The 24,562-nt window shown below is 35.1% G+C and overlaps 1 protein-coding gene across 1 annotated transcript in view; it reads left to right on the forward strand.

Moving 5' to 3' along the window:
• The window catches only part of LTN1 (listerin E3 ubiquitin protein ligase 1), a 71,853-nt gene that overhangs the window by 28,644 nt on the left and 18,647 nt on the right, over positions 1-24,562 (forward strand). Inside the window, exons 9-23 of the mRNA XM_012764464.3 lie at positions 170-305; positions 2,016-2,828; positions 3,935-3,976; positions 9,602-9,791; positions 10,256-10,495; positions 11,653-11,806; positions 12,549-12,693; positions 13,112-13,298; positions 16,688-16,847; positions 17,786-17,890; positions 20,075-20,217; positions 21,385-21,520; positions 21,737-21,881; positions 23,463-23,676; positions 24,150-24,387. Coding sequence (XP_012619918.2) covers positions 170-305; positions 2,016-2,828; positions 3,935-3,976; positions 9,602-9,791; positions 10,256-10,495; positions 11,653-11,806; positions 12,549-12,693; positions 13,112-13,298; positions 16,688-16,847; positions 17,786-17,890; positions 20,075-20,217; positions 21,385-21,520; positions 21,737-21,881; positions 23,463-23,676; positions 24,150-24,387 — 3,048 coding nt within the window. The remainder of the gene's footprint in view (positions 1-169; positions 306-2,015; positions 2,829-3,934; positions 3,977-9,601; positions 9,792-10,255; positions 10,496-11,652; positions 11,807-12,548; positions 12,694-13,111; positions 13,299-16,687; positions 16,848-17,785; positions 17,891-20,074; positions 20,218-21,384; positions 21,521-21,736; positions 21,882-23,462; positions 23,677-24,149; positions 24,388-24,562) is intronic.

The following is a 24,562-nucleotide window of genomic DNA, read 5'->3' on the forward strand; positions in this document are numbered from 1 at the left end:
GTTTATGTTCTCATTGGGCTGTATGTATTTTGGTTGGTTATTCTTAGTTTTTAGTTTATTTTAAAAAATTCTTCTGGTATGATGCTTTTTTGATGTCTTTTTTGGTGATTCTGAATTTTTATTTTGTTCTTCATGAAGAGTAATACACAGTTATTTATTATTTTTTTAGGCTGTCAACAGAGAGAACAAAAACCAGCTTTTCAGAGTGCTCAGCAGTAATATCTGCTTTTTTTGAATGCTTACGTTTTATAATGCAGCAAAATTTAGGTGAAGAAGAGATTGAACAGATGCTCGTCAATGATCAGGTATTTATAATGTAAAAATTGCCAGTGTCTTTGCATAGTGTCTGTGAAGAATCAAGTTCAGTGTGTCTTGTTGCCATTTTCAGTAATTTGCCTTCATTATAAACATTCTATTTTTGTAGTTTACAAATTGAATAACGTGCATTTCTGATCAGACATGTAAAAATTCTATACTCTTAGTTGCTAGCATTATATAATGCTTGAGTCAGTGTTTGGATGTAAAAACCCAGTTTTAGAAGATGTAGTGCAAAACAATTTGTAAGATGCTATTTTTAATCTTTTGTGTTAAGCTTAAATCATGTAATAATCATTTTGTTACTTAAAAAAAATACTCAAATGGATTTATGCTTTGTGAACAGTGGGGCCTGGCTTTTAGAACCAGAGGTGAGAACAGGTTATAGAGTATGATTCTTTACAGTAAAAAATTATTGAGATTAGAAAGACCCAGATCCTAGTTGACATTTCAGATAGTAAACTTCTCTTACCTTTGTAGTTTAGGAAAAACAGTTCTGAATACTGTGGACCCTAGGTGTCTTTCATATTTATTGGTTAATAGTCTCATATCTTAGATTTGCATATAATTAAGGCAGAAAAGAAACAAACTTGAATAAATCTAAAAAATGAAAAGAAAACTGGATTATTTGGTAATGACCACGAATCTTAGTCTATTATATCATAAAAAGGAATAATTCAGATGAAATGTGATAAAACCATTAAGAATTTTATATAATATGAAAGTGATCTTCAGGTTAACTTTTTTTAGAGTTCTGGGGGAAAATTTATGTTTTACAATTATTAAATATGCAATTTGATAGTGTTTTACTAATATCTTATTTAAATTTTATTTCTCCTGAAGACTAAACTTAATATAATTTTTACCTCTGTCAGTGGAAAAAACACAAACTGCTTTTCCTCTACTTTCACACCATAACAATCAACACAGAAGACTTCTGTGACCAAATGTTTGGGGATTTCTCCCCATGAAACAAACAATGAGTTTTGCAGCAGACACTAGCTGGGTGTCCTTTAATTCAATTCTGACTCTATCTGGAGATTAGTGTCAGATCCTACAGGTTTAGGGCTCAGTCCCACAAGACTGCCCCTCACTTGTATCACAAGCTCCCGGTTGTTTTTACTTGTGCTTCTGATTGGCTATACATCAGGTATCCCATGACCCTCTCTACTTGAGTTCATTCAATTTACCAGAGTGGCTTACAGAAATTAGGGAAACAATTTAATGTTTACTAGTTTATTATAAAGGATATTGCAAAGGATACAGATGCATAGAGTGAGGTATGGGAAGGGGTGTTGAACTTCCATGCCCTATCTGGCACTCCACCCTCCAGGAACCTCCCCATATTCAGCTATCTGGAAGTTCCTTGAACCCTGCCTGTATTTTGTGTTTTCATGGAGGCTTTATTACTATATGTGATTGATTAAATTATTGGCCATTGTTAATCAACTTAACCTTTGGCCCCTCTTCTTTTCCTGGAGGTTGGGGTGATACTGAAAGTCCCAACCTTTTAGTCCTGCCTTAGTTTTTCTGGTGACTAGCCCCATTTTAGGCTACGTACAGGCTACCAGCCATCAGTCAACCTGTTAGCATACAAAAAGACATCACTTTGGAAATTCCAAGGATTTTAGGGTTGTGTGCCAGAAAACAGTAGTCAAAAACCTAATATATATTTTACAATATTACACTTTCTCTTTCAGTTGATCCCTTTTATCGATGCGGTTCTCAAAGACCCAGGATTGCAACATGGGCAGCTATTTAACCATTTAGCAGAAACTTTAAGTTCCTGGGAAGCCAAAGTAGACGTGGAAAAAGATGATAAAATGGCTTACAACTTGAAGAATGTACTGCTAAATTTCTGGGAAAAACTGTCAGAGATCTGTGTCGAGAAAGTCAATAAACCAGAGGCTGATGTTGAGTCCATTTTAGGTGTATCAAACCTTTTACAGGTCCTTCAGAAGCCAAAGAGCTCGTTGAAGTCAAATAGAAAAAAAAAAAATGTTAGGGTCAGATTCGCTGATGAGATACCTGAAACTAATAAGGAGAATGAAAAATGTGTATCCTCAGAAGAAGAGAACAGTGAAGGCATGGAATTAATGACTGAACTTTCTCTCAATCATAATTCTTCAGACCTTTTGTCTCCTTTAAGGAAAAAACCTTTGGAAGACTTAGTCTGTAAACTCGCTAAGATGAGTATTAATTATATCAATGAACAAAAGTCTGAGCACCATCTAAGATTTCTTTCTACTCTACTTGACTCCTTTTCTTCATGCAAAGTATTTAAAATGCTTCTTGGTGATGAAAAACTGAGTATTGTCAAAGCCAAATCTCTTAAAATAGCCAAACTTGCGCAAAAAAATCCTGCAGTGCAGTTTTTATACCAGAAACTAATAGGTTGGCTAAATGAAGACCCAAAGAAGGATGTTAGTTTCCTGGTAGATATTTTGTACAGTGCCCTTCGTTGCTGTGACAATGACATGGAAAGAAAAGATGTCTTGGATGATCTAACTGAGGTATTACTGTTATATATCTTTTTAAACTATTTTAAGTATAGATGAGTAGTATGAGCTCACATAGGGGTTGTTTTTGGATTGTTTCTTGACTATGAATGTCAATTTAAAAACAAGCAGTGATGCTGGGCACGGTGGCTCACGTCTGTAATCTTAGCACTCTGGGAGGCCGAGGTGGGCGGATTGCTCTAGGTCAGGAGTTCGAAACCCAACCTGAGCAAGAGCGAGACCCCGTCTCTACTATAAATAGAAAGAAATTAATTGGCCAACTAATATATACAGAAAAAATTAGCCGGGCATGGTGGCACATGCCTGTAGTCCCAGCTACTCGGGAGGCTGAGGCAGCAGGATTGCTTGAGCCCAGGAGTTTGAGGTTGCTGTGAGCTAGTCTGACGCCAAGGCACTCACTCTAGCCTGGGCAACAAAGCGAGACTCTGTCTCAAAAAAAAAAAAAAAAAAACAAGCAGTGTATACTTGATTGTGATTTCAGAAGTATTCGAGGCTTCTAGGTAGATGTTCATGAGTACCAAGTTGACAGAAGCTTGGTAATAAAAGGGTGAATTCTTTTGGTTCATACTTTTCTAAAGTTGGACTAGCTAAAAATGTTTTAGATTTGTATTGATTATATGGGGACTTCATTTTCTTTTTAAATGTTTTAGCTGGGCTCTTTGGTATATGTCTATAGTCTTAACTCACGAGGCTGGGGCAAGTGGATCACTTGAGTCCAGGAGTTCAAGACTACCTTAGGTCATATAAGACCATCTTTAACACATTAACTGCCATGTGAGTTGTATTTAATTTATGCTAGTTTTGAGCCCGAGGCCTTATGAAGCATATGTAACTCATTCTCTCTTTACCTTGGGAACAGCGTGAACTATTTTTCAAGTTGCATATAACTCATGCACAGAAAACAATAAAAAATAATAAATTTTTCATTAAATTAGAAAGGTTTTGTTTCTGAAGTTTTTATTCTGTTTTCATAATAAAACACCCTGGTCTCAAGGAAAAATTTTTTTTTCTAGTGTGGCAATGTATTTACAAAAAAAAAATCAAAGAAAAAAAGCTTTACTGTTCATTTTAACAGATTATTTCTCTTTTTCTTCTTTCAGGTGGACCTGAAATGGAAATTTCTTCTCCAGGTTATTGAAAAGGTATTTTAGGGATATTTTTTCTTTTTCTTTTTTGTATTTATGGGTATAGAAAAATTAAAACTATAGTCATTCACACACAAAATCTGGTCATAGTAGTCAGGTATCTATCTTAGAGAACTTCCTTATTATTTGTAACTTTCTTCCCATAATTTGGGAAGACATTTGATTTTTGCCTTTCTATAGTATTGTTTTCTAGTTAGGAATATTAGGGAAGAATGAACAGGCTTTGGAAAATCCAGTATTTCCCTCCTAGCAGGTAACAAAGGCAGATTTGAACCTTTTATTATTTTTTAATTAAGGCTACAGGTTTCTGCTCTTCTCCTAGTTACTTTTTCTTTTGTAGAAATGGATTGCATGGTTCTAGCTTTGCGTACAACACATCAGGAAATTAAGTTTTCTCTACTCTGGAATACTATGTAGGCACATTTAAATCTTCCAGCCTTTATGTATTCACGCCTGACTAAATCCCATTTGACTAAACAAATCAATGATAAGAATAATAAAAAGAAATCAAAAACATAAACAACTTAGAAATTTTTAAAATGGCTTAAGTATTTTTTCCCAATTAAAATGTAAATGATATATGTGACACTTTCCCAACTATAAAAATGTTAGTATGACTAGCTACCTAAAATTCTTCATCTTTTTAAAAGGTGTTTTTTTATTATTTTACATAGGTAACTTTTGAATTTACAAATTTTTTTTCTATTTTTTCGATTGTAGTAAAAAATACATAGCATAAAATTTACCACATTAACCATTTCTAAATGTACAGTTCAGTAATGTTAAATATATTTATATTATTGTGCAGTTTCCAGAACGTTTTCCTCTTGCAAAACTGAAACTCTGTATCCATTAAACAATAACTCCCCATTTCCCCCAACGGTTTATTTTTACAGAATAAATACAGAATGTTAACTTAATATTTTTCAATGAGAACTATAACTTATTAGGCACATTATTATTATTATTATTATTTTTATTTCTTTTTTATTTTTTTGTCACTTTAGCTTCTAACATATTGGGGATAGGCACATTATTTGCATTAGTTTATCCCGTGCCTTCTCTCCCTGTAGGCAAGCTACATGAAAAGCCAAATTATCAGAAAGCTGCCTAATAAGCTTAGAATCAGATCAGACCAGGGGGAGTAAATAATTTAATAAGAATAGACTGATGGATCCATTTCCAACATAGGAACATATCTACCATGTAGTTCAGATACTGGCATCTGTTTGGGAGAATATCTTCTACCTGAGCAGTACTGGAAATTTTTACCCAATGTTTGCCTCCTGTGATTACAAGACTCACTAGCCTCCCCATCTCCTTACACCTGGACAGATTCTTTCAATAGATATGTTAAAATACAGACATATCTCAGAGATACTGCAGATTCAGTTTCATACCACCACAATAAAGTAAATACCACAATAAAGTGAATCACACAAATTTTTGGGTTTCCCAGTTCATATAAAAGGTATGTTTACACTATCCTTTAGTCTGTTAATCATGCAGTAGCATTATGTCTAAAAAGACAGTGTACATACCTTAATTTAAAAATTCTTTATTGTCAAAAAATGCCAATAGTCATCTGAGCCTTCAAGTTGTAATCTTTTTTCTGGTGAAGGGTCTGCTGCAGAATGATTGAGAAGTGGTTGCTGAAGGTTGCTGTGGCTATAGCAATTTCCTTTTCTTTTTTTAAGACAGAGTCTCGCCTTGTTCCTCGGGCTAGAGTGCTATGGCATCAGCCTAGCTCACAGCAACCTCAAACTTCTGGGCTCAAGCAATCCTCTGCCTCAGCCTCCCAAGTAGCTGGGACTACAGTACAGGCATGCGCCACCATGCCCGGCTAATTTTTTCTCTATATATTTTTACTTGTTTAGCTAATTTCTTTCTATTTTTTAGTAGAGATGGGGTCTTGCTCTTGCTCAGGGTGGTCTTGAAGTCCTGACCTCGAGTGACCCTCCCACCTCAGCCTCCGAGAGTGCCAGGATTATAGGCATGAGCCTGCAATTTCTTAAAATAAGACAACAGTGAAGTTTGCCACAACAATTGACTCTTCCTTTCATGAAAGAATTCTCAGTAGCATGCATTGCTGTTTAATAACATTTTATCCATAATAGAACTTCTTTCAAAATTGGAGTCAGTCCTCTTAAACCCTGCCACTGCTTTATCAACTAAATTTATGTAATATTCTAAGTCTGTGTTGTTATTTCAACAATGTTCACAGCATCTTCACCAGGAGTGGATTTTTTAAGAAACCATTTTCTTTGCTCATCTTTAAGAAGCAACTCCTCGTCTGTTCAAATTCTATTATGAAATTGCAGCAATTCACTCATATCTTTGGGTTCCACTTCTTTTTTTTTTTTTTTTTTTTTTTTTTTGAGACAGTCTCGCTTTGTTGCCCAGGCTAGAGTGAGTGCCGTGGCATCATCCTAGCTCACAGCAACCTCAAACTCCTGGGCTCAAGCGATCCTCCTGCCTCAGCCTCCTGAGTAGCTGGGACTACAGGGATGCACCACCATACCCGGCTAATTTTTTCTATATATATTAGTTGGCCGATTAATTTCTTTCTATTTATAGTAGAGACGGGGTCTCGCTCTTGCTCAGGTTGGTTTCGAACTCCTGAGCTCAAATGATCCGCCTGCCTCGGCCTCCCCGAGAGCTAGGATTACAGGCGTGAGCCACCGTGCCCGGCCTCCACTTCTAATTCTAGTTCTCTTGCTCATTCTCCGCATCTGTGGTGACTTCCTCCAGTGAAGTCTTGAACCCTTCCCTCTGAGTTATCCTTTAGGATTGGAATCAACTTCTTCCAAACTCCTGTTAATGTTAATATTTTGACCTCCTCCCATGAATCATGAATATTCTCAATGACATCTAGAATGGTGAATCCTTTCCAGGATTTTAATTGACTTTGCCCAGATCCATCAGAGAATCACTATCTATGGCTACTATAGCTTTACAAAATGTATTCCTTAAATAATGAAACTTGAAAAGTTGAAATTACTCCTTGATTCATGGGCTGCAGAATGGATATTGTTTTATCAGTGATGAAAACAAGATTAATCTTCTTGTACATCTCCATCAGAGTCAAGTGACCAGGTACATTGTCAATGATTAGTAATGTTTTGAAAGGAATCTTTTTTTCTGAGCAACAGGTCTCAATAGTGTGCTTAAAATAGTCAGTAAACCAATGTGCTGTCATTTAGGCTTTGTTCCATTTATAGAGCTCAGGTAAAGTAGATTTAGCATAATTCTTAAGGGCCCTCAGATTTTTGGAATGAGAAATAAGCATTGGCCTAAAGTCACCAGCTACATTAACCCCTAATAAGAGAGCCTGACTGTCCTTTGAAGCTTTGAAGCCAGGCATTGACTCTCTAGCAATGACAGTCCTAGATGGCATCTTCTTCCAATAGAAGGCTTTTTTGTTGACATTGAAAATCTGTTTAGTGTAGCCTAACATCAATTATCTTAGGTAGTTCTTCTGGAAACTTGATTTTCCATCGTAATTTGCTGCTTCCCCTTGCACTTTTTTGTTCTGGAAACAGCTTTTTCCCTTAAATCTCGTGAACTAATCTTTGCTAGCTTCAAACCTTTTTTTTGGCAGATTCTTCACCTCTTTCAGCCTTAAAGTGATTGAAGAGAGTTAGAACCTTGCTTTAGATTAGGCTTTGGCTAAAGGGAAAGTTGTTGGTTTGATGATCTATCCAGACCACTAAAACTTTCTCCATATCAGCAATAGGCTGTTTTGCTTTCTTATTGTTCCTGTGTTTGCTGGAGTAGCACTGTTAATTTTATTCAAGCATTTTTGCTTTGCATTCACAATTTGGCTGTTTGTCACAAGAGACCTAGCTTTTGGCCTGTCTTGGCCTTGACATGCCTTCCTCACTAAGGTAATCATTTGATTTAAAGTGAGAGAAGTGTGACTTTCTTTCACTTGAACATGTAGAGGCCATTGTAGGGTTACTAATTGGCCTAATTTCAATATTGTTGTGTCTCAGGGAACAGGGAGGCCTGACAAGAGACAGAGGAATGGCTGGTTGGTGGAATAGTCAGAACACGCAACATTTATTGATTGAATTTGCCATCTTTCTTATATGGGCATGGTTCATGGCATCACACAACAGTTACAGTAGTAACATTAGATGATCACAGATCATCATAACAGATGTAATAATAATGAAAAAGTTGGAAATACTGCAAGAATTACCAAAGTGTGACATAGGAAGTGAGCACATGCTGTTGGAAAAATAACACTGGTAGACTTGCTCTATGCAGGGTTGCCATAGACTTTCAATTTGTAAAACATGCAGTATCTGCAAAATGCAATAAAGTGAGACCCAATAAAATGATTTATGCCTATACATTGAGAAGTTGCCTTTATATCTTGCTAACTTGAGAAACATTTTATTAGGTTTATTTTTTCTACCAGGATTCCATAGAATAGATTGGTTTTATTTGGTAAACTACATTAGAAAGGCCAATATTACAGCCATCTAAACTCTAAAGCAGTTTTTGTTTTATGGAACCTAATACTTTATGAGCAGAGTCCTAAAGTCAGTTTCTTTAAAAACAAACAAATAAAAAACATACCTGAATTTGGGAACCAGAAAATGACCTTAAAGGTTTTCTAGTTAATCTTTTCAGTTTTCAAATCAGATAAGGACAGGTTGGTTAAGAGATTTGTCCAGGTCATAAGGCTAGTTTAGTGGTAAAGCTTAAACTAAAATATAAGCTCTGGTTACCTACAATTTTTTAAATAAAAAGATAAACAGTTTTTCAGGCATTACCCAATCTGCACCTGGATTTCTTTTTCTTCCAGATTGCTTTGAAATGAACCAAGTTGCAAATTCCTTTCTTCTCAGCCCTTAAAGCAAAAGAAGCTCTGGGAACATGGATCAGCATGCTTTTGGGGGAGAATTTACAGTTTTTTCCCCTGTTTCCCCACCCCATGAAAATAAACAGGTTGCTGTCAGATACCTGGCCCCAGTAACTATTTCATAAGTAATTTACCATTGTTATACATTAATTGTTCTTTAATTTTAGCAAAATTAATGAACAAAAATTTAACATCTATAGAGCATTTATAAGTCTATCTTCAAAAGTTTATCCATTCATTATTCATTGAACATATCTGCAGTGTTGATAGCAGGTATCAAAGAAGTTTAAGACAGTCTCTGCTCTCAAGGAACTTACAATCTCATTGGAAAGACAAGACATACACAGATGAAACATTTAAATAATAATACAATCCAGTAAGTGCTTTAGAAATTCAGAGAAAAGCAGTGATCATTGTGGGCTGGAGTGGATGGGGGACTCCATAAAGCAGGTGGGATTTGTACTGATTTTCAAGGAATAGATGGGATTTTAATAAGTAAAAGAGAGGGGGAATATTTATGGTTGGGAAGATAACATGAGCAAGGCATGGAAGTGAGCATAAGCCAGGCTTAGTGGGGAACTGGGAAGATACCAGTCTTCTGGAACTTCAGGAGGAGGAGTGGGGATAGAGTTGGGGGCTACAATGATGAAGGGAGATAATAGGTACAAGTAATATTTTAGAGACAAAATAAAATTTAGATATACTTTCTCATCTTGCTTCTAATCTTTGCTTTAATTTTGTGGTTTTAGGCATGTTCTAATTCAGATAAACATGCTTTAGTAACTCCTTGGCTGAAAGGTGATATCCTTGGAGAGAAAATGGTAGCCTTGGCAGATTGTCTTTGTAATAAGGACTTGGAATCCAGAGTACCTTCAGAATCTTACTTCTCAGAAAGATGGACTCTTCTAAGTTTGGTATTATCCCAACATGTTAAAAATGGTATGACTTTTGTTTTATAGTAGGGGATAATCTGTATTAACTTTTGGGGGAGATTCCATGGTGCTTGTTTGCCTATTAATGGTCAAGAATAACAAGATTTATTCATTCAAATATATTAATTTTATGAGCACCCTAAGTTTTTATTAATCTTTTTAGCATGATTTAGAAGATAGTTAATATTTTTAGCTTTATATTCTAGAGGGTTTTGAATGTAGCAAAGTTGCTCACTAATGTTGTAGACAGTTGCTGTTTTCTGCTTAATTCAAAACTGTTTTTTTAAACCTGAGGGTTTTTATGTGTGAGAAAATGGATTGATTTGTTGATAAAATTTTATGTATTGTTTAAACACTTTTTAAAGAACAATGCAAGGAAAGACCCATGTAGTTATTAACCCTAAGTAAGATATTTAAAAATGCATTGTTAATATTTAAAATTTTTTATCTGTTTGAACTTTTTTTCTCTAGATTACTTGATCGGAGAAGTATATGTTGAAAGAATTATTGTTAAACTTCATGAAACTTTATCCAAAACAAAGAAATTGTCAGAAGCTGAAAATAGTGACTCATCAGTGTCTTTTATCTGTGATGTGGCCTATAATTATTTCAGCTCTGCGAAAGGATGCTTGCTAATGCCATCATCTGAAGATTTATTATTAACTCTCTTTCAGTTATGTGCTCAGAGCAAAGAAAAAACACATTTGCCAGGTAATAGCCTACTGCTCAAATGTTTTGCTGGGAATCTCCGGCTCTGACCTTCATAGTGAGTGTAAGTGCCCAGGTTTTATTAATTGAATCATAATGTATTTGGAAGTTTAAAGCATTTTAAGGAAAGGGCTACAGTCTTATGTACTTTTGTATAAGAAACCAAGTTAAAGATGTATGTAGACATTATATCTAAAGTGTTCTAACTTGACATCAAGGAAATTTGGAAGGGGCTGTAATATTAAAGATAGGTTGAAATCTTAGTCCCTGTATTCAGTAGCTCTGGCATATTGTTTAATTTCTTTTTTTTTTGAGACTGAGTCTCACTTTGTTGCCCAGGCTAGAGTGAGTGCTGTGGCATCAGCCTAGCTCACAGCAACCTCAAACTCCTGGGCTCAAGCAATCCTGCTGCCTCAGCCTCCCGAGTAGCTTGGGACCACAGGCATGTGCCACCATGCCCGGCTAATTTTTTCTGTATATATTGGCCAATTAATTTCTTTCTATTTATAGTAGAGACGGGGGTCTCGCTTTTGCATCAGGCTGGTTTTGAACTCCTGACCTCGAGCAATCCTCTCACCTCGGCCTTCCAGAGTACTAGGATTACAGGCATGGGCCACTGCACTTGGCCTATTGCTTAATTTCTTGATGCCTCAGTTTCCTTATTCACAAAAGGGTGATAATATCTCATCTTTTTATTATATTAATGGTAAAAAAAATCAATCTTGGGGTACATCAAAATAGAATTGAGATTATCTTTTTAAGGACTATATTCTTGGCTTTTGTGCTAATTTAGACTTATGAAAAGACCATAAAAAATGCTATAGAGAGCTCTCTTCCCCTAACCTTTTCTTTATTACTAACTTCTCTATTTGGAAAAGGTGTAATATTTTTTTTCACATCTCCAGAAGAATGACTCTATTGTAAATAAATTCGGAGCAGAAAAAATCTTTTAACATCTTACCATTTTACATTTATATGGCACAAGCTAGCTTGTATTGTTGCATGTTTATTACAAAGTCACTTTGTTTTGGCAATTGAATTTTATGTTTTCTTAAACGATACCTTAAAAATCTTAGATCTGCAGAGTTCTTTCAGACATTTTGTACTGTTTAGGGTTAATTTAGTGAGATTACAAATTCCTGTTCACATCTTGATTTTAGATTTTCTTATCTGCAAACTGAAAAATACTTGGCTCTCTGGTGTAAATTTATTGATTCATCAAACTGATAATACGTATAAAGAGAGTACCTTCCTACGTTTGTCTGCTCTGTGGCTGAAGAACCAAGTTCAGTCTTCATCTCTGGATATTAAAAGGTAACTTTCTGTGCTCACAGTATCTCTTTTATATTTTATTAGTGTCCTTATATAAGATTCCATGATTAGTGTGAGTACCTATGAAAAATGACTCAATTAGGTAAGAAATCTACAGGACTCTAAGAGAAGATCCACACAAACAGATTTTTCCAAAAGCATTTTAGTGATCATCCATTTAAACTGTCAATTGAAGAATGATCTATAATAATATACCTGCGGGACTCCTAATTTGTAGTCAGTGATGTGATGATACTATCCTTTGTCATAGGCTGTTGTGGATTATAACCATAACCTCTCATGGCCACCACACATACTGATTGATCTTGGTTATTTATGCTTCAGGGACAGGTATCCACTGTTTTAAGGTGTTGAATTGTAAATATATTTCATATCTTGTACCTAAATCAATATGACAAAAGTGAGAACAGAAAGACTGCATCAGAGGCTATTGGGATTGCATCTGATAGTCATGCTGTATTTTATAAGGTGGCTGTATTTCAGAAATACCTGGTCTGAAATTGTGCAGGTCCCCTTCATTCTGCCATTTCAAATTACAAATATTGGATTAAATCCCCAATTTGATTGTGTTATGTGTGGGCCAGAGGGAGTCACTTACCTGTATTTTTACTTTCATCTGTTCTTTTTATTCAGATAAGCTATTGCAGGGTATTTAATATGTACTAGGGTATTCAAACTAGTGATAACATAACTACAACAGTTAAGTACTTTGCATTATTTTTAGTCTTCAAGTCCTCTTGTCTGCTGTCGATGATTTGCTAAATACACTTCTGAACAGTGAGGATTCTTATCTTCTGGGAGTTTATATTGGAAGTGTAATGCCAAACAGCAGTGAATGGGAAAAGATGAGACAGTCTCTTCCTATGCAGGTATTTTTGAAATTGGAGAGTGCATATCTCATTCTGAAGTTTGAATTTCATGCAAGCTTGAGTATTTGTCTTTTATTCTGAGGAAGGAGAAAAGTAAATGAAATGAGTATCTTGCTTTGCCTTTTTGTTTCTAAACACTTATATATTGGGCCTTTGCTGTTTGCAAGACATCATTTAACACTGGTAGTAGCCATGGTAAAGGTGAATAAGATCCAGTTCTGTCTTTAAGGAATATTAAAGAAATATACATGTTGATAATTTCCTATAGTAGAAACCAAACTTCAAGGTTTCTTTGGTTTTATTAATAAACTAGATATTCTGTTAACTTCATTTTTGTTCCCTGCCTGAATTGCATAGGTAGTAAATACTTTAAAATATCTAATGATTTTACATACAGTTTAACGTATTCTTTTCACAGTGGTTACATAGACCTCTTTTAGAGGGAAGACTGAGTTTGAATTATGAGTGTTTCAAAACAGATTTTAAGGAACAAGATACAAAGACACTTCCCAGCCATTTGTGTACTTCAGCATTATTGAGCAAAATGATCTTAGTTGCACTGAAAAAGGAAATAGTCCTAGAAAATAATGAGCTTGAGAAAATAAGTAAGTATATATGAGCATTCATATACAATATAATTTGCAAATATAATTTTAATTGTAATGTAATTTAAATCCTTAATGCAGGAATCTTCAGCTTCCTATTAATTATTTTAGTGATGAGAACCTTGACGTTATTTAAGTGATATATGTTAAATTGCAAATTGGATGGAAATGTACTGAAATCTTGCTATAATCTTAGCTGTAGAGAGCATAATTTGGTATAAGGATAGTTACTCCAGCTGGAGTGACATCAGTGTAAGCAGATTCAGTGGCACATAACCTAAAGAAAATGAGTGAGGTTTTGGTGTTTTATCAAGAATTCTGGGCTGGGCACAGTGGCTCACGCCTGTAATCCTAGCCCTCTGGGAGGCCAAGGCGGGAGTTCAGAGCCAGCCTGAGCAAGAGCGAGACCCCGAGACCCCGTCTCTACTAAAAATAGAAAGAAATTAATTGGCCAACTAAGAATATATAGAAAAAATTATCTGGGCATGGTGGTGCATGCCTGTAGTCCCAGCTACTCAGGAGGCTGAGGCAGAAGGATTGCTTGAGCCCAGGAGGTTGAGGTTGCTGTGAGCAAGGCTGATGGCATGACACTCTACCCTGGGCAGCAGAGTGAGACTCTGTCTCAAAAAAAAAAAAAAAAAAAAAAGAATTCTGATTTTTCCATTGATTTTGAAAATTGATACAAAATAATTTTACGTATTTATGAGGTACATGTGATATTTTGATACATTCATGCAATTTGTAAGGATCCAATCAGGGTAATTGGGATATCCGTTACCTCAAACATTTATCATTTCTTTGTGTTGGGAACATTTCAAATTATCTAGCTATTTTGAAATATAAAATGAATTATTTTTAACTGTGGTCTTCCTACTGTGCCATTTGATCACTAAGTCTTATATCTTCTATTTAACTATGCTTTTGTACCCATTACCCAACCTCTCTTCATTTCTCCCTCCTTCCTACCCTTCCTAGTCTCAGGTAACCACTAGTCTACTCTCTACTTTCATGAGATCCACTTTTGAGCTCCCACATATGAGTGAGAACATGGTATTTGTCTTTCTGTGCCCAGCTTATTTTACTTAACTTAATGACCTCCAGTTCCATCCATATTGCTACAAATGATAGGGTTTCATTCCTTTTAATAGATGAATAGTATTCTGTTGTGTATGTATACCACTTCTTCATTCATCCACTGATGGACACTTAGGATGATTCCATATTTCTTGGCTATTGTAAATTGTGCTGCCATAAAAATGGGAGTGCAAGTATCCCTTTGATACACTGATTTCCTTTCCTTAGGATAAATACCCATTGGGATAACTCATATGATAGTTCTATTTTTAGTGTTTTGAGAAACCTCCATAAAATTTTCCATAATGTTTGCACTAATTTGCATTACCATTATCAGTGTATAAGAGTTCCCTTTTCTCTGCATCCTTGCCAGCATTTGTTATTTTTTTTGTCTTTTTGATGATAGTCATTTTAACTAGGGTGTGATGATATGTCATTGTGGTTTTGATTTACATTTCCCTGATGATTAGTGATGTTGAACATATTTTAATATAACTGGCTATTTGATGTCTTCTTTTGAGAAATGTCTGTTCAGATCCTTTGCCCACTTTTTAATAGATTTATTTGTTTTCTTTGAGTTGTTTGAGTTCCTAGTGTATTCTGGATATTAGTCCTTTGTTGGATGAATAGTGTACAAATATTTTCTTTCATTCTACAGGTTTACTCTATTGATTGTTTACTTTGCTGCACAGAAGCTTTTTAGTTTAATTTAGTCCCATTTGTCTATTTTTCTTTTTGTTGCCTATGCTTTTAGTCTTAACCATAAAAATCTATGCCTAGACCAATGTCCTGAAGCGTTTCTTTTGGTAGTTTTATATAGTTTCGGGTGTTACATTTAAGTCTTTAATCCATTTTGAGTTGATTTTTGTATGTGGTGAGAGATAGGGGTCTAGTTTCACTCTTCTGCATATGGATATCCAGTCTTCCCAGTACTATTTATTGAAGTAGCTATCCTTTCCTCAATGTATGTTCTTGTTGACTTTGTCAAAGATCAGTTAGCTGTAAGTATGTGGCTTTCTTTCTGGGTTCTCTATTCTTTTCCATTGGTCTACATGTCTATTTTTATACCAATACCATGCTGTTTTGGTTCTGTTGATTTTTGAACTTCTATACCTATTCATCAGGCTCTAATTTTTATCCTGGTAAATGGATGTCCAAATGTTGAATGCTAAGAGGACTTGGGACCTCAGCAATTTTTTCCATTTCAGGAAATGGCTTAGAATTGTAGGTAGTGGCGTGACTTGCACAAGATGGTATTAAAAGTAGAGGATTTGCAGGAATCCTGTGTCAGTCTTGTTTGTAAGCCCTCACCTGTGACACAGTTGACGATATGCTCTGTGGAAGAAAACTGAAACACTGAAATACAAGTACCTCTTTTGGTCAGTCAGCTCCACATTCAGTTAAAGGCAGAGAAATAAGCCTCTGGTTCACATTGCTCACAGTGAATCTGTCTAAACATAAAACTGGAAACTAGAGTAACAATTTTTATGATAATTTATGTATGTTAATTGTGTTACTAATTACAAGTGGCAATATTATTTACTCTCATCAGTCAGATATTGTTGTTTTTGTTATCTTGACTAGAGTTATTTAGCTGGTAAGCGTAGGATTAGATTTTGAATTAAGTCTCAAGGCTCTGACTCCAAAATCCATACATGGCTCTAAAGAAGGAAGTTGTGGCTATGTATGTATTAGAAACCTACGATTTGCTTGGTTTCATGATAGACACTTGGTCATTTAATTCTCACAACAGTCCTGTGAGGTAGTTGGTAGTATCCTAATTGTATGTATACAGCTCGAGATGGACACAGATTTGAATCCAGAGCAGTTTGTCACCAAGGCCCATGCTCTTTTAACTGCATCATGCTGTCTTCCATTTCTTACCACATTGGCATGAACTTCTCGTCTCAGGTCTCCAATCTCTTAGTGTTTTTTTGGTTTTTTTTTAATTTAACAACGTATCAATTTAAAATTTAAAATCTTAGTGTTTTTTCATGTATGCAACTTCTTACCAATTATACCAAGTAGTAGGAAGATTCTTTCATTTATCTCTAGTAACTTAGATTTTTGTCACATTCTTAACTAACCAGAAAAAGGACCAAGTAAGATTTGGAAGAAGGGTGGTATTTTTTATCAGACAAATGTTTTCCTTTTTCATTGTCCTTGAACTCTCAAAGCAGATTTGAAAATCAGTTCATACATATTGTGAGATGAGTGGACATAAAAGTGTTAGAATGTGGGACCCAGAAATGATAATAATTGAAGGGTTTGTTCACAAAGTTCATTTGATAATTTGGTGCCATCCATTCTATTAGTTGCAGAACTGCTCTATTCACTGCAGTGGTGTGAAGAATTAGACAATCCACCTATTTTTTTAACTGGATTTTGTGAAATGCTTCAAAAAATGAATATTACATATGATAACTTACGTGAACTTGGTAATACTTCTGGCCTTTTACAGCTGTTATTTAACAGGTAAGAATTCCTTTTTTTTTTTTTTTAAGAATCCCTTTCAATTTCCACTTTTTAAATGATTATTTACTTGTTTATGGTTTTGTCTTCTGTAAGATGTAAGCCTACTTCATGCTAATGTATCAGTCAGAGGGTTGATCTAAACCCTATTCTTAATAATAAACACTTCATGGATACTAAGTACTTGATTTCATCTTCTGGTGAGAGATATTTGGACTCTGCCTGTCTTATTAAATCCCTAAGTACATTCAGGGGCAGATGACAAAGAAGTAGAAGCCTGTAGAAGTTTAATTTGTCTCTGTGACCCATCCTCTCAAATTCAGCCTTTATCTTACCTGTTGTTATAGGTATGTCTTAATGTTATAATCACAATACCCTCTTCCCCTAGATGAGGAAGGTGGGTATCAAAACAGTTCTCATAGAGGTTATAGCAGTTAGGTGTTTGGCTTATTAAAATGACTATGTTGAACTACTTCCTCTATAAGAGTTTATCACTTGTTTATATATTTTGAGCATTCTTTGCAAGGACCCAGACTTCTCCAATCCCACTACACTTACTCAACACTCAGAAGTTTCCTCAGTGGATAATAGTACCTCCTTGGTTCTTCAACTTAAGGTAGCCTAGGTGTCCTCTGGGAGATGTCCCTTCCCAACCGCAGCCTTTAGTCTTCAAGCCTAATTGCAAAGGTCATCTCCCCTCTTGGGACTGAGGTTGCTTTGGGTTTGCCTTAGGATGAGAGCTTAGTACCAGTTGTAAAGGAGTGTTGAAAGTGTAAACTGCCAATCTTTTGGGTAATTAATGGCAGTTGCTTAGATGCAATGTCTTGGGTGAATTAATGCCCTCCCAAGGTGCTTTATTTTTGTAAAAGGAATCCAGGTAGCCAGTGTTTAAAAATTTTATTAAGAACACTTTCTAAATATAATGTTTTTTCCTTTTTCAGATCCAGGGAACATGGCACACTTTGGTCTCTTATTATTGCTAAATTGATCACTTCCCGAAGCATTTCAACTGATGCAATAAAACCACACTATAGGAGAAAAGAAGGGTATTCTTATTTAAAGTGTTTTTACTTTGTAATTTATTGTAATTGGTCACGTTGGTAGTGCCTAACTAATGAATAATCTCTAATGAATCAAGAAAAGAAGTCTTAGGAAATAAGGAAATTTAATTAATGGAAATGAGAATTAAAGACTTTAAAACTAGGTTAAGGGATATACCTATTTTTATTAATAATAAGCATTTTTAACTATATAATTTTGTTGTGGAATTTTATAGAGTACTTGGTTTAACCAGTGGCATTTCATAAACTTTTTCTCTTTTCCTCAGAAATCTTTCTCCTAGAAATCTTTCTTTTTCCTCTCCCTAATACCCTTCTATCACTTTATTTGCTATATGGAAGTGGCTGGGAAAGTTACTTACTCCTCTTCTCTTAAATAAGAATCATCCTATTGAAATATGATCTAGAAATGTAGTGAATGTGTTCTTAAGACAAATAAGTAGATTGTGGGTTTGGGCACGATAGTGAAGCTCAACATTCAAATTAATATTTAGCTGAGATTTATCAAAAGCATTTTTTTTTTTTTTTTTTTTTGAGACAGAGTCTCGCTTTGTTGCCCGGGCTAGAGTGAGTGCCGTGGCGTCAGCCTAGCTCACAGCAACCTCAAACTCCTGGGCTCGAGTGATCCTTCTGCCTCAGCCTCCCAGGTAGCTGGGACTACAGGCATACGCCACCATGCCCGGCTAATTTTATATATATATATCAGTTGGCCAATTAATTTCTTTCTATTTATAGTAGAGACGGGGTCTCGCTCAGGCTGGTTTTGAACTCCTGACCTTGAGCAATCCGCCCGCCTCGGCCTCCCAAGAGCTAGGATTACAGGCGTGAGCCACAGCGCCCGGCCTATCAAAAGCATTTTGAATTTACTGATTTACCAAGAAGAATTTCAAATGATAGAAATATATTCTATAACAGTAGAACTCTAAATTTAATTCAGGCATTTTTATCTTATTTAAAAAAATTTTATTTTGAAGTAATTATGGATTCACATGAATATGTAAGAAATAATATAAAGAATAAAAAATAGTACATAAACCTTTCATCTAGTTTTCCCCAGTCGTACTATTTTGCATAACTCTAGTACAATATTGCAACCAAGAAAATGAAAACTGTGTGACAAAAATATAATAAAGGGCCAGGCATGATGGCTCATGCCTGTAATCCTAGCACTCTGGGAGGCTGAGGTGGGAGGATTGCTTGAGCTTCGGAGTTAGAGACCAGCTGGAGCAAGAGTGAGACCCCATCTTTACTAAAAATAGAAAAATTAGCTGAGCAATGTGGCACATGCCTCTAATTCCAGCTACTTGGGAGGCTGAGGTGGGAGGACTGCTTGAGCCTAGAAGTTTGAGGGTGCAGTGAGCTATGATGATGTCACTGCACTCTACCCAGGGGACAGAGTAAGACTCTGTCTGAAAAATAAATAAATAAAGGTTACAGGACCAAATGACAAAATGGGAGAAGACATTTGCAAATTAACAAAAATATTCATATATATAGCCTAAAGAGGTATTTGCACATGTATAGAATAATATCTGCCAAGGACATTTATTGCATCATAATTTGTAAGAGCAAAAATTTGAGGGGAAAAAACCTTTAATGTCCACTAATAGGAAAATAGCTGAATAATGATACATCCATAGTATGGAGTGTTATGTAGATTTTGTTTGTTTTTGTTATATAGCTTTAGAATAGAATAATTTATATGTATATGTTTTGGCGGAGAAATATCTATAACATGTATAAATGGCAGATAGTAAGACAGTGCTTAGTGTGATCCCTTTTATGTGAATAAAAACCAACTATGTGCACATATATGAATATCAGTTCAAAGAAAGGACACACAAGTGGTACTGTTTAAATTGAAACAATTGACACTTAAAAAGAGTATAATCTCATTGCTAGTGTAATTTTCAAAAATCATACATGGGGGAAAGTTATATATGCTCATTTTAAAAATTATAAACATGCAGAAAAGAGAAAGAAGCAGCAAAAAAATTATCTACAATTTTATTGAGTCAGTACTTGTTAATCTCTTATCATAATTTCTTTTATTTTTCTATATAATTATTTTATATGGTAGAATTAGTCTTTTTGAATAATCTGAATAAGAGAAATATTATGAAATAACTGAATATTTAGAATAAATGTAATTCATATTTTTTCTTTAAACAGTTTTTTCCCACTAACTAAAGGCAATTTGCATACCATTCAAAGTCTGTGTCCATTTTTGTCAAAAGAAGAAAAGAAAGAATTTAGTGCTCAATGTATACCTGCACTTTTGGGCTGGACTAAGAAAGACCTTTGCAAGACTGATGGTTAGTTGCTTGGTAATATTTCATTAATTTAATTATTGCTTGAAATGAAAGAAGTGTTTCTTAATATTTAAAACCAAATCTAGCAGAGATAAATTAAATTACAACTGTTTTGTTCTAGTTTATATGGATGTCATTAAATAGCGGCTATTATCATTTTGGGGTACAGAAATGGCATAGCTTTAAGGAAAATTTTACACCCACAAATACCCTAAAATCATTTCTTTTCCATCTTTCTAGTAAACCAATGTTTGAACATATAAAGGCAAAGGTGGGAATAGCTTTTGTTGTATTTGAAACTGTTTTGAGCACTGTGTACTTTATTCATTTACTTTTTAATAAATGCTTATAATGAGCACCTGCTATATGGCAGTTCGTATTGCAGAGAAGGCAGACATAAATATACATGAGTGATGACTGATGTAGCAAAAAGATGTTCTATATATAGAAGTAGCTAAAAGGAAGTAGTTACCACTGTTCTTTGGGGGGGGCAGTGGCAATTTCACAAAGGAATATTTCAACTGGATGTTGAAGAATAAATGGTTTTCCACACGGACATAGTTAGGGAAGGACATTCCATGTGCACAAAAACATACAAGGGTACAGATAGTTCAGTTTGGCTGGCATTTAAGGTAGAAGGTTGGGGATAAAGGGTGTTAATATGCACCAGAGGATGGATTTTGAGAAATGATAGGGATTCTAAAGAGTGGGAATCCTATACAAGCTTACCACATATAGTAGATGCTTATTTAGTGAATGTATGAATTATGGAACAATATGTTCTCTTTTCTATCCTTATTTAACTTGTACATTTTATAGCTGTGGGGGTTTCTTTGTTTTATTTGAGAGGTGAGTATGCTGAATATGTCCTGTACTTGAAAGACCAGAACAAAAGACAGGATAGGTTAGTTTAAATAACAATATCATTCACTTACTGTCCTCCCTTTCCCCAATTCCCTCTTCTGTGCTAGGTTCTGGGTATGGAGATAGGGTCTCTGCCCTGTGGAGCTTACAAGCTCCTTTGTTTACTCTTTCATATAAGCCATTTTTAGAGTTCTTAACCTGGGCACTTCTTGAGAAAGTTTTTAACCTCTCAAAGTAGACTTTCTTTTTTATAGCAGCAATACAGTGTTTACAACTTTTTCATTTTTGTTTTGAATTTTACTTTAGGAGGTTTTGGACATCTTGCCATTTTCAATTCTTGTCTGCAAACCAGAAGCATAGATGATGGAGAGCTATTACATGGAATATTAAAAATTATAATATCCTGGAAGAAAGAGCATGAAGATATTTTTCTTTTCAGTTGGTAGGTGATACTTTATACTATGTTTTCCCCCCTATATACAATAGAAACAGATTATTTATTTTATAGTCATAACTTTGTAGAGTAATGGTAGACATTTAAGTCAGTCATTTATAAGTATATAAAATTTAAAAGAGAATATCTTCTAATCGAATGTCAGTATAATCCTTTTAATACTTTTTGGTTTCTTTTGTTATTTTGATTTTGTCTTTATCACAGTAATCTGTCAGAAGCAAGTCCAGAGGTATTGGGTGTAAATATAGAAATAATCCGTTTCCTTTCCCTATTTCTGAAATATTGCTCGTCTCCTTTGGCAGAGAGTGAATGGGACTTCATCATGTGCTCCATGTTGGCTTGGTTGGAGGTAAATCAACCTGCTATGTTATCACATCTGTTGGGTCTTTGTACATAACTTTGTATCAGAACTATTTACTAATCTTACTCTTTAGTGATTATAATTAGCTTCTTTGCAAACATTTGAAATACTTTCTAGATGTTCTCCTCATTAGCTAATATTTGACAGAACAGTAAAATGATAGAAGTTTATTGACTATCAGCACCCTTCAGTGACCAAATCTCAGTGCTATGAAAATGTTCTCATTGGCTTTAGGCTTATTACAATATTTGCAGCACAACTCTTTTAAGTTTTATCTTTTCATGACAAGTTTTTGGTGTTTTTGGTTGTAATTATTTCTGAAATGTACCATGTCAGTATTGCCAGAGTAATGCATTAAAGATTAGTACATTCAGAGGGAATTAGTATAATTTTTATGACCCAAGCAACCAGAGGCATAATACTTGTGAGCTCTGAGGCAGCAGGTCAGTCAGGGTTGAGTTGGTCTGAATCTCTGCTTTGCCTGTTATTAGCTGTGTGACTTAGGGTTTTACACTTGAACTATTTGAGTCTCAGTTTTCTTATTTTAAAATGATCCCACAATTTCTAGGGCTACTAAGCACATTAGAAATGTGTATTTAGGGCCAGGCGCGGTGGCTCATGCCTGCAATCCTTGCACTCTGGGAGGCCGAGGTGGGCGGATTGCTCAAGGTCAGAAGTTCGAAAACCAGCCTGAGCAAGAGTGAGATCCTGTCTCTACTATAAATAGGAAGACATTAATTGGCCAATTAATATATATAGAAAAAATTAGCTGGGCATGGTGGCGCAAGCCTGTAGTCCTAGCTACTTGGGAGGCTGAGGCAGAAGGATCGCTTGAGCCCAGGAGTTTGAGGTTGCTGTGAGCTAGGCTGACGCCATGGCACTAACTCTAGCCTGGGCAACATCTCAAAAAAAAAAAAAAAGAAAGAAAAGAAACGTGTATTTAGACCAGGCGCGGTGGCTCACGCCTATAATCCTAGCACTCTGGGAGGCTGAGGTGGGCGGATCACTCAAGGTCAGGAGTTCGAAACCAGCTTGAGCAAGAGCGAGACCCCGTCTCTACTAAAATAGAAAGAAATTAATTGGCTAACTAAAAATATATAGAAAAAATTAGCCGGGCATGCTAATGCATGCATGTAGTCCCAGCTACCCCAGAGGCTGACCAGTAGGATTGCTTGGGCCAGGAGTTTGAGGTCACTGTGAGCTAAGCTGATGCCATGGTACTCACTCTAGCATGGGGAACAAAGTGAGACTCTGTCTCAAAAAAAAAAAAAAAAAAATGTGTATTTAGTGTACCTGACTTGGTAAATGGTAGGAGATATTTTCTTCCATAGTTTAGAAATAAAAAGGCATTTCAGAATAAATTGTTGATTAATGATTCTAATTCATAGTATTTAATTTTGAAAAAGGTTATTTTTAATGTAAAATACAAATTTCTCCTGAGACTATACACTTCAACTGCTTTTTATTTTAAAATTCAAAGAAATGAAAAAAGGACTTATCTTTATTGCCTTTATTTGTCATGTGCTGGCAGAAATCTGTTTACCTATTTCATTTTTATTGTTTCTTCAGACAACAAGTGAGAATCAGGCATTGTATTCTGTTCCACTGGTGCAACTGTTTGCCTATGTCAGCTGTGATTTGGCCTGTGATCTCAGTGCTTATTTTGATTCTACAACTCAGGATACCACTGGCAATCTTCCTGTAAATCTAATCAGTGAATGGAAAGAATTTTTTTCCCAAGGCATCCACAGTTTGCTTTTACCTATTTTGGTGACTGCTACAGGCAAGTGAAAAAGGGAATAATAATGAGATTCACTGGAAATGACTTACTAAAAATTTCAAAACAAAATTTTTGGATGTTTAAATCAAATAATACTGAATAGTAAAAGAAAAGAGCCAGAAGAGAAAGCTTGGCTTCAGAAGCATCTATGCTTCTGCTTTACAGACAAGAATTGAAAAACGGCAAGGTATACAATGACCATTGCAAATTAAAATAGTAATTCACATCACATGAATAGAACCTCTCTATTGAACATTTTCTTTATTTTTAAAGAATGAGATAAAAGTCATTAAAACAGTTGAGATTAACTGAAATATATGTATTCAGTTCATGTTTCTAGATAGGAATGCTGTAATGTTCATGTGTTTTTTTTATTTCCCTTTCTTAAATTACAGTTGATTGTATGTGAATCAGTCAAGCTATATTACTAACTTCCTTTTGGGATATGCATTTTTTTTTTCCTTTTTTCTCATCAGGAGAAAACAAAGATATGTCTGAAACATCCTTTCAGAATGCAATGCTGAAGCCCATGTGTGAAACATTAACGTATATCTCAAAGGATCAGCTCTTGAGTCACAAACTTTCTGCAAGATTGGTTGCTGACCAAAAAACAAACATGCCAGAATATCTCCAGACTTTGTTAAATACATTGGTCCCATTACTCCTCTTCAGAGCTAGGCCTGTGCAAATTGCAGTTTATCATATGTTATACAAGTAAGAATTCTTCCAATTGAATTAGTATTACAGTGGTCCAAAAAAGTAGTGTGTATGTATGTATGTATGTGTATGTGTATATATATATATATATATATATATATATATATATAGTTTTTACTTTTAGTTATTAAACAATTAATAAGAAATGTGACTATTTCAATAATAGGGACAC

This window comes from Microcebus murinus, chromosome 1 (genome assembly GCF_040939455.1).
Source record: "Microcebus murinus isolate Inina chromosome 1, M.murinus_Inina_mat1.0, whole genome shotgun sequence".
Taxonomy (NCBI): Eukaryota; Metazoa; Chordata; class Mammalia; order Primates; family Cheirogaleidae; genus Microcebus; species Microcebus murinus.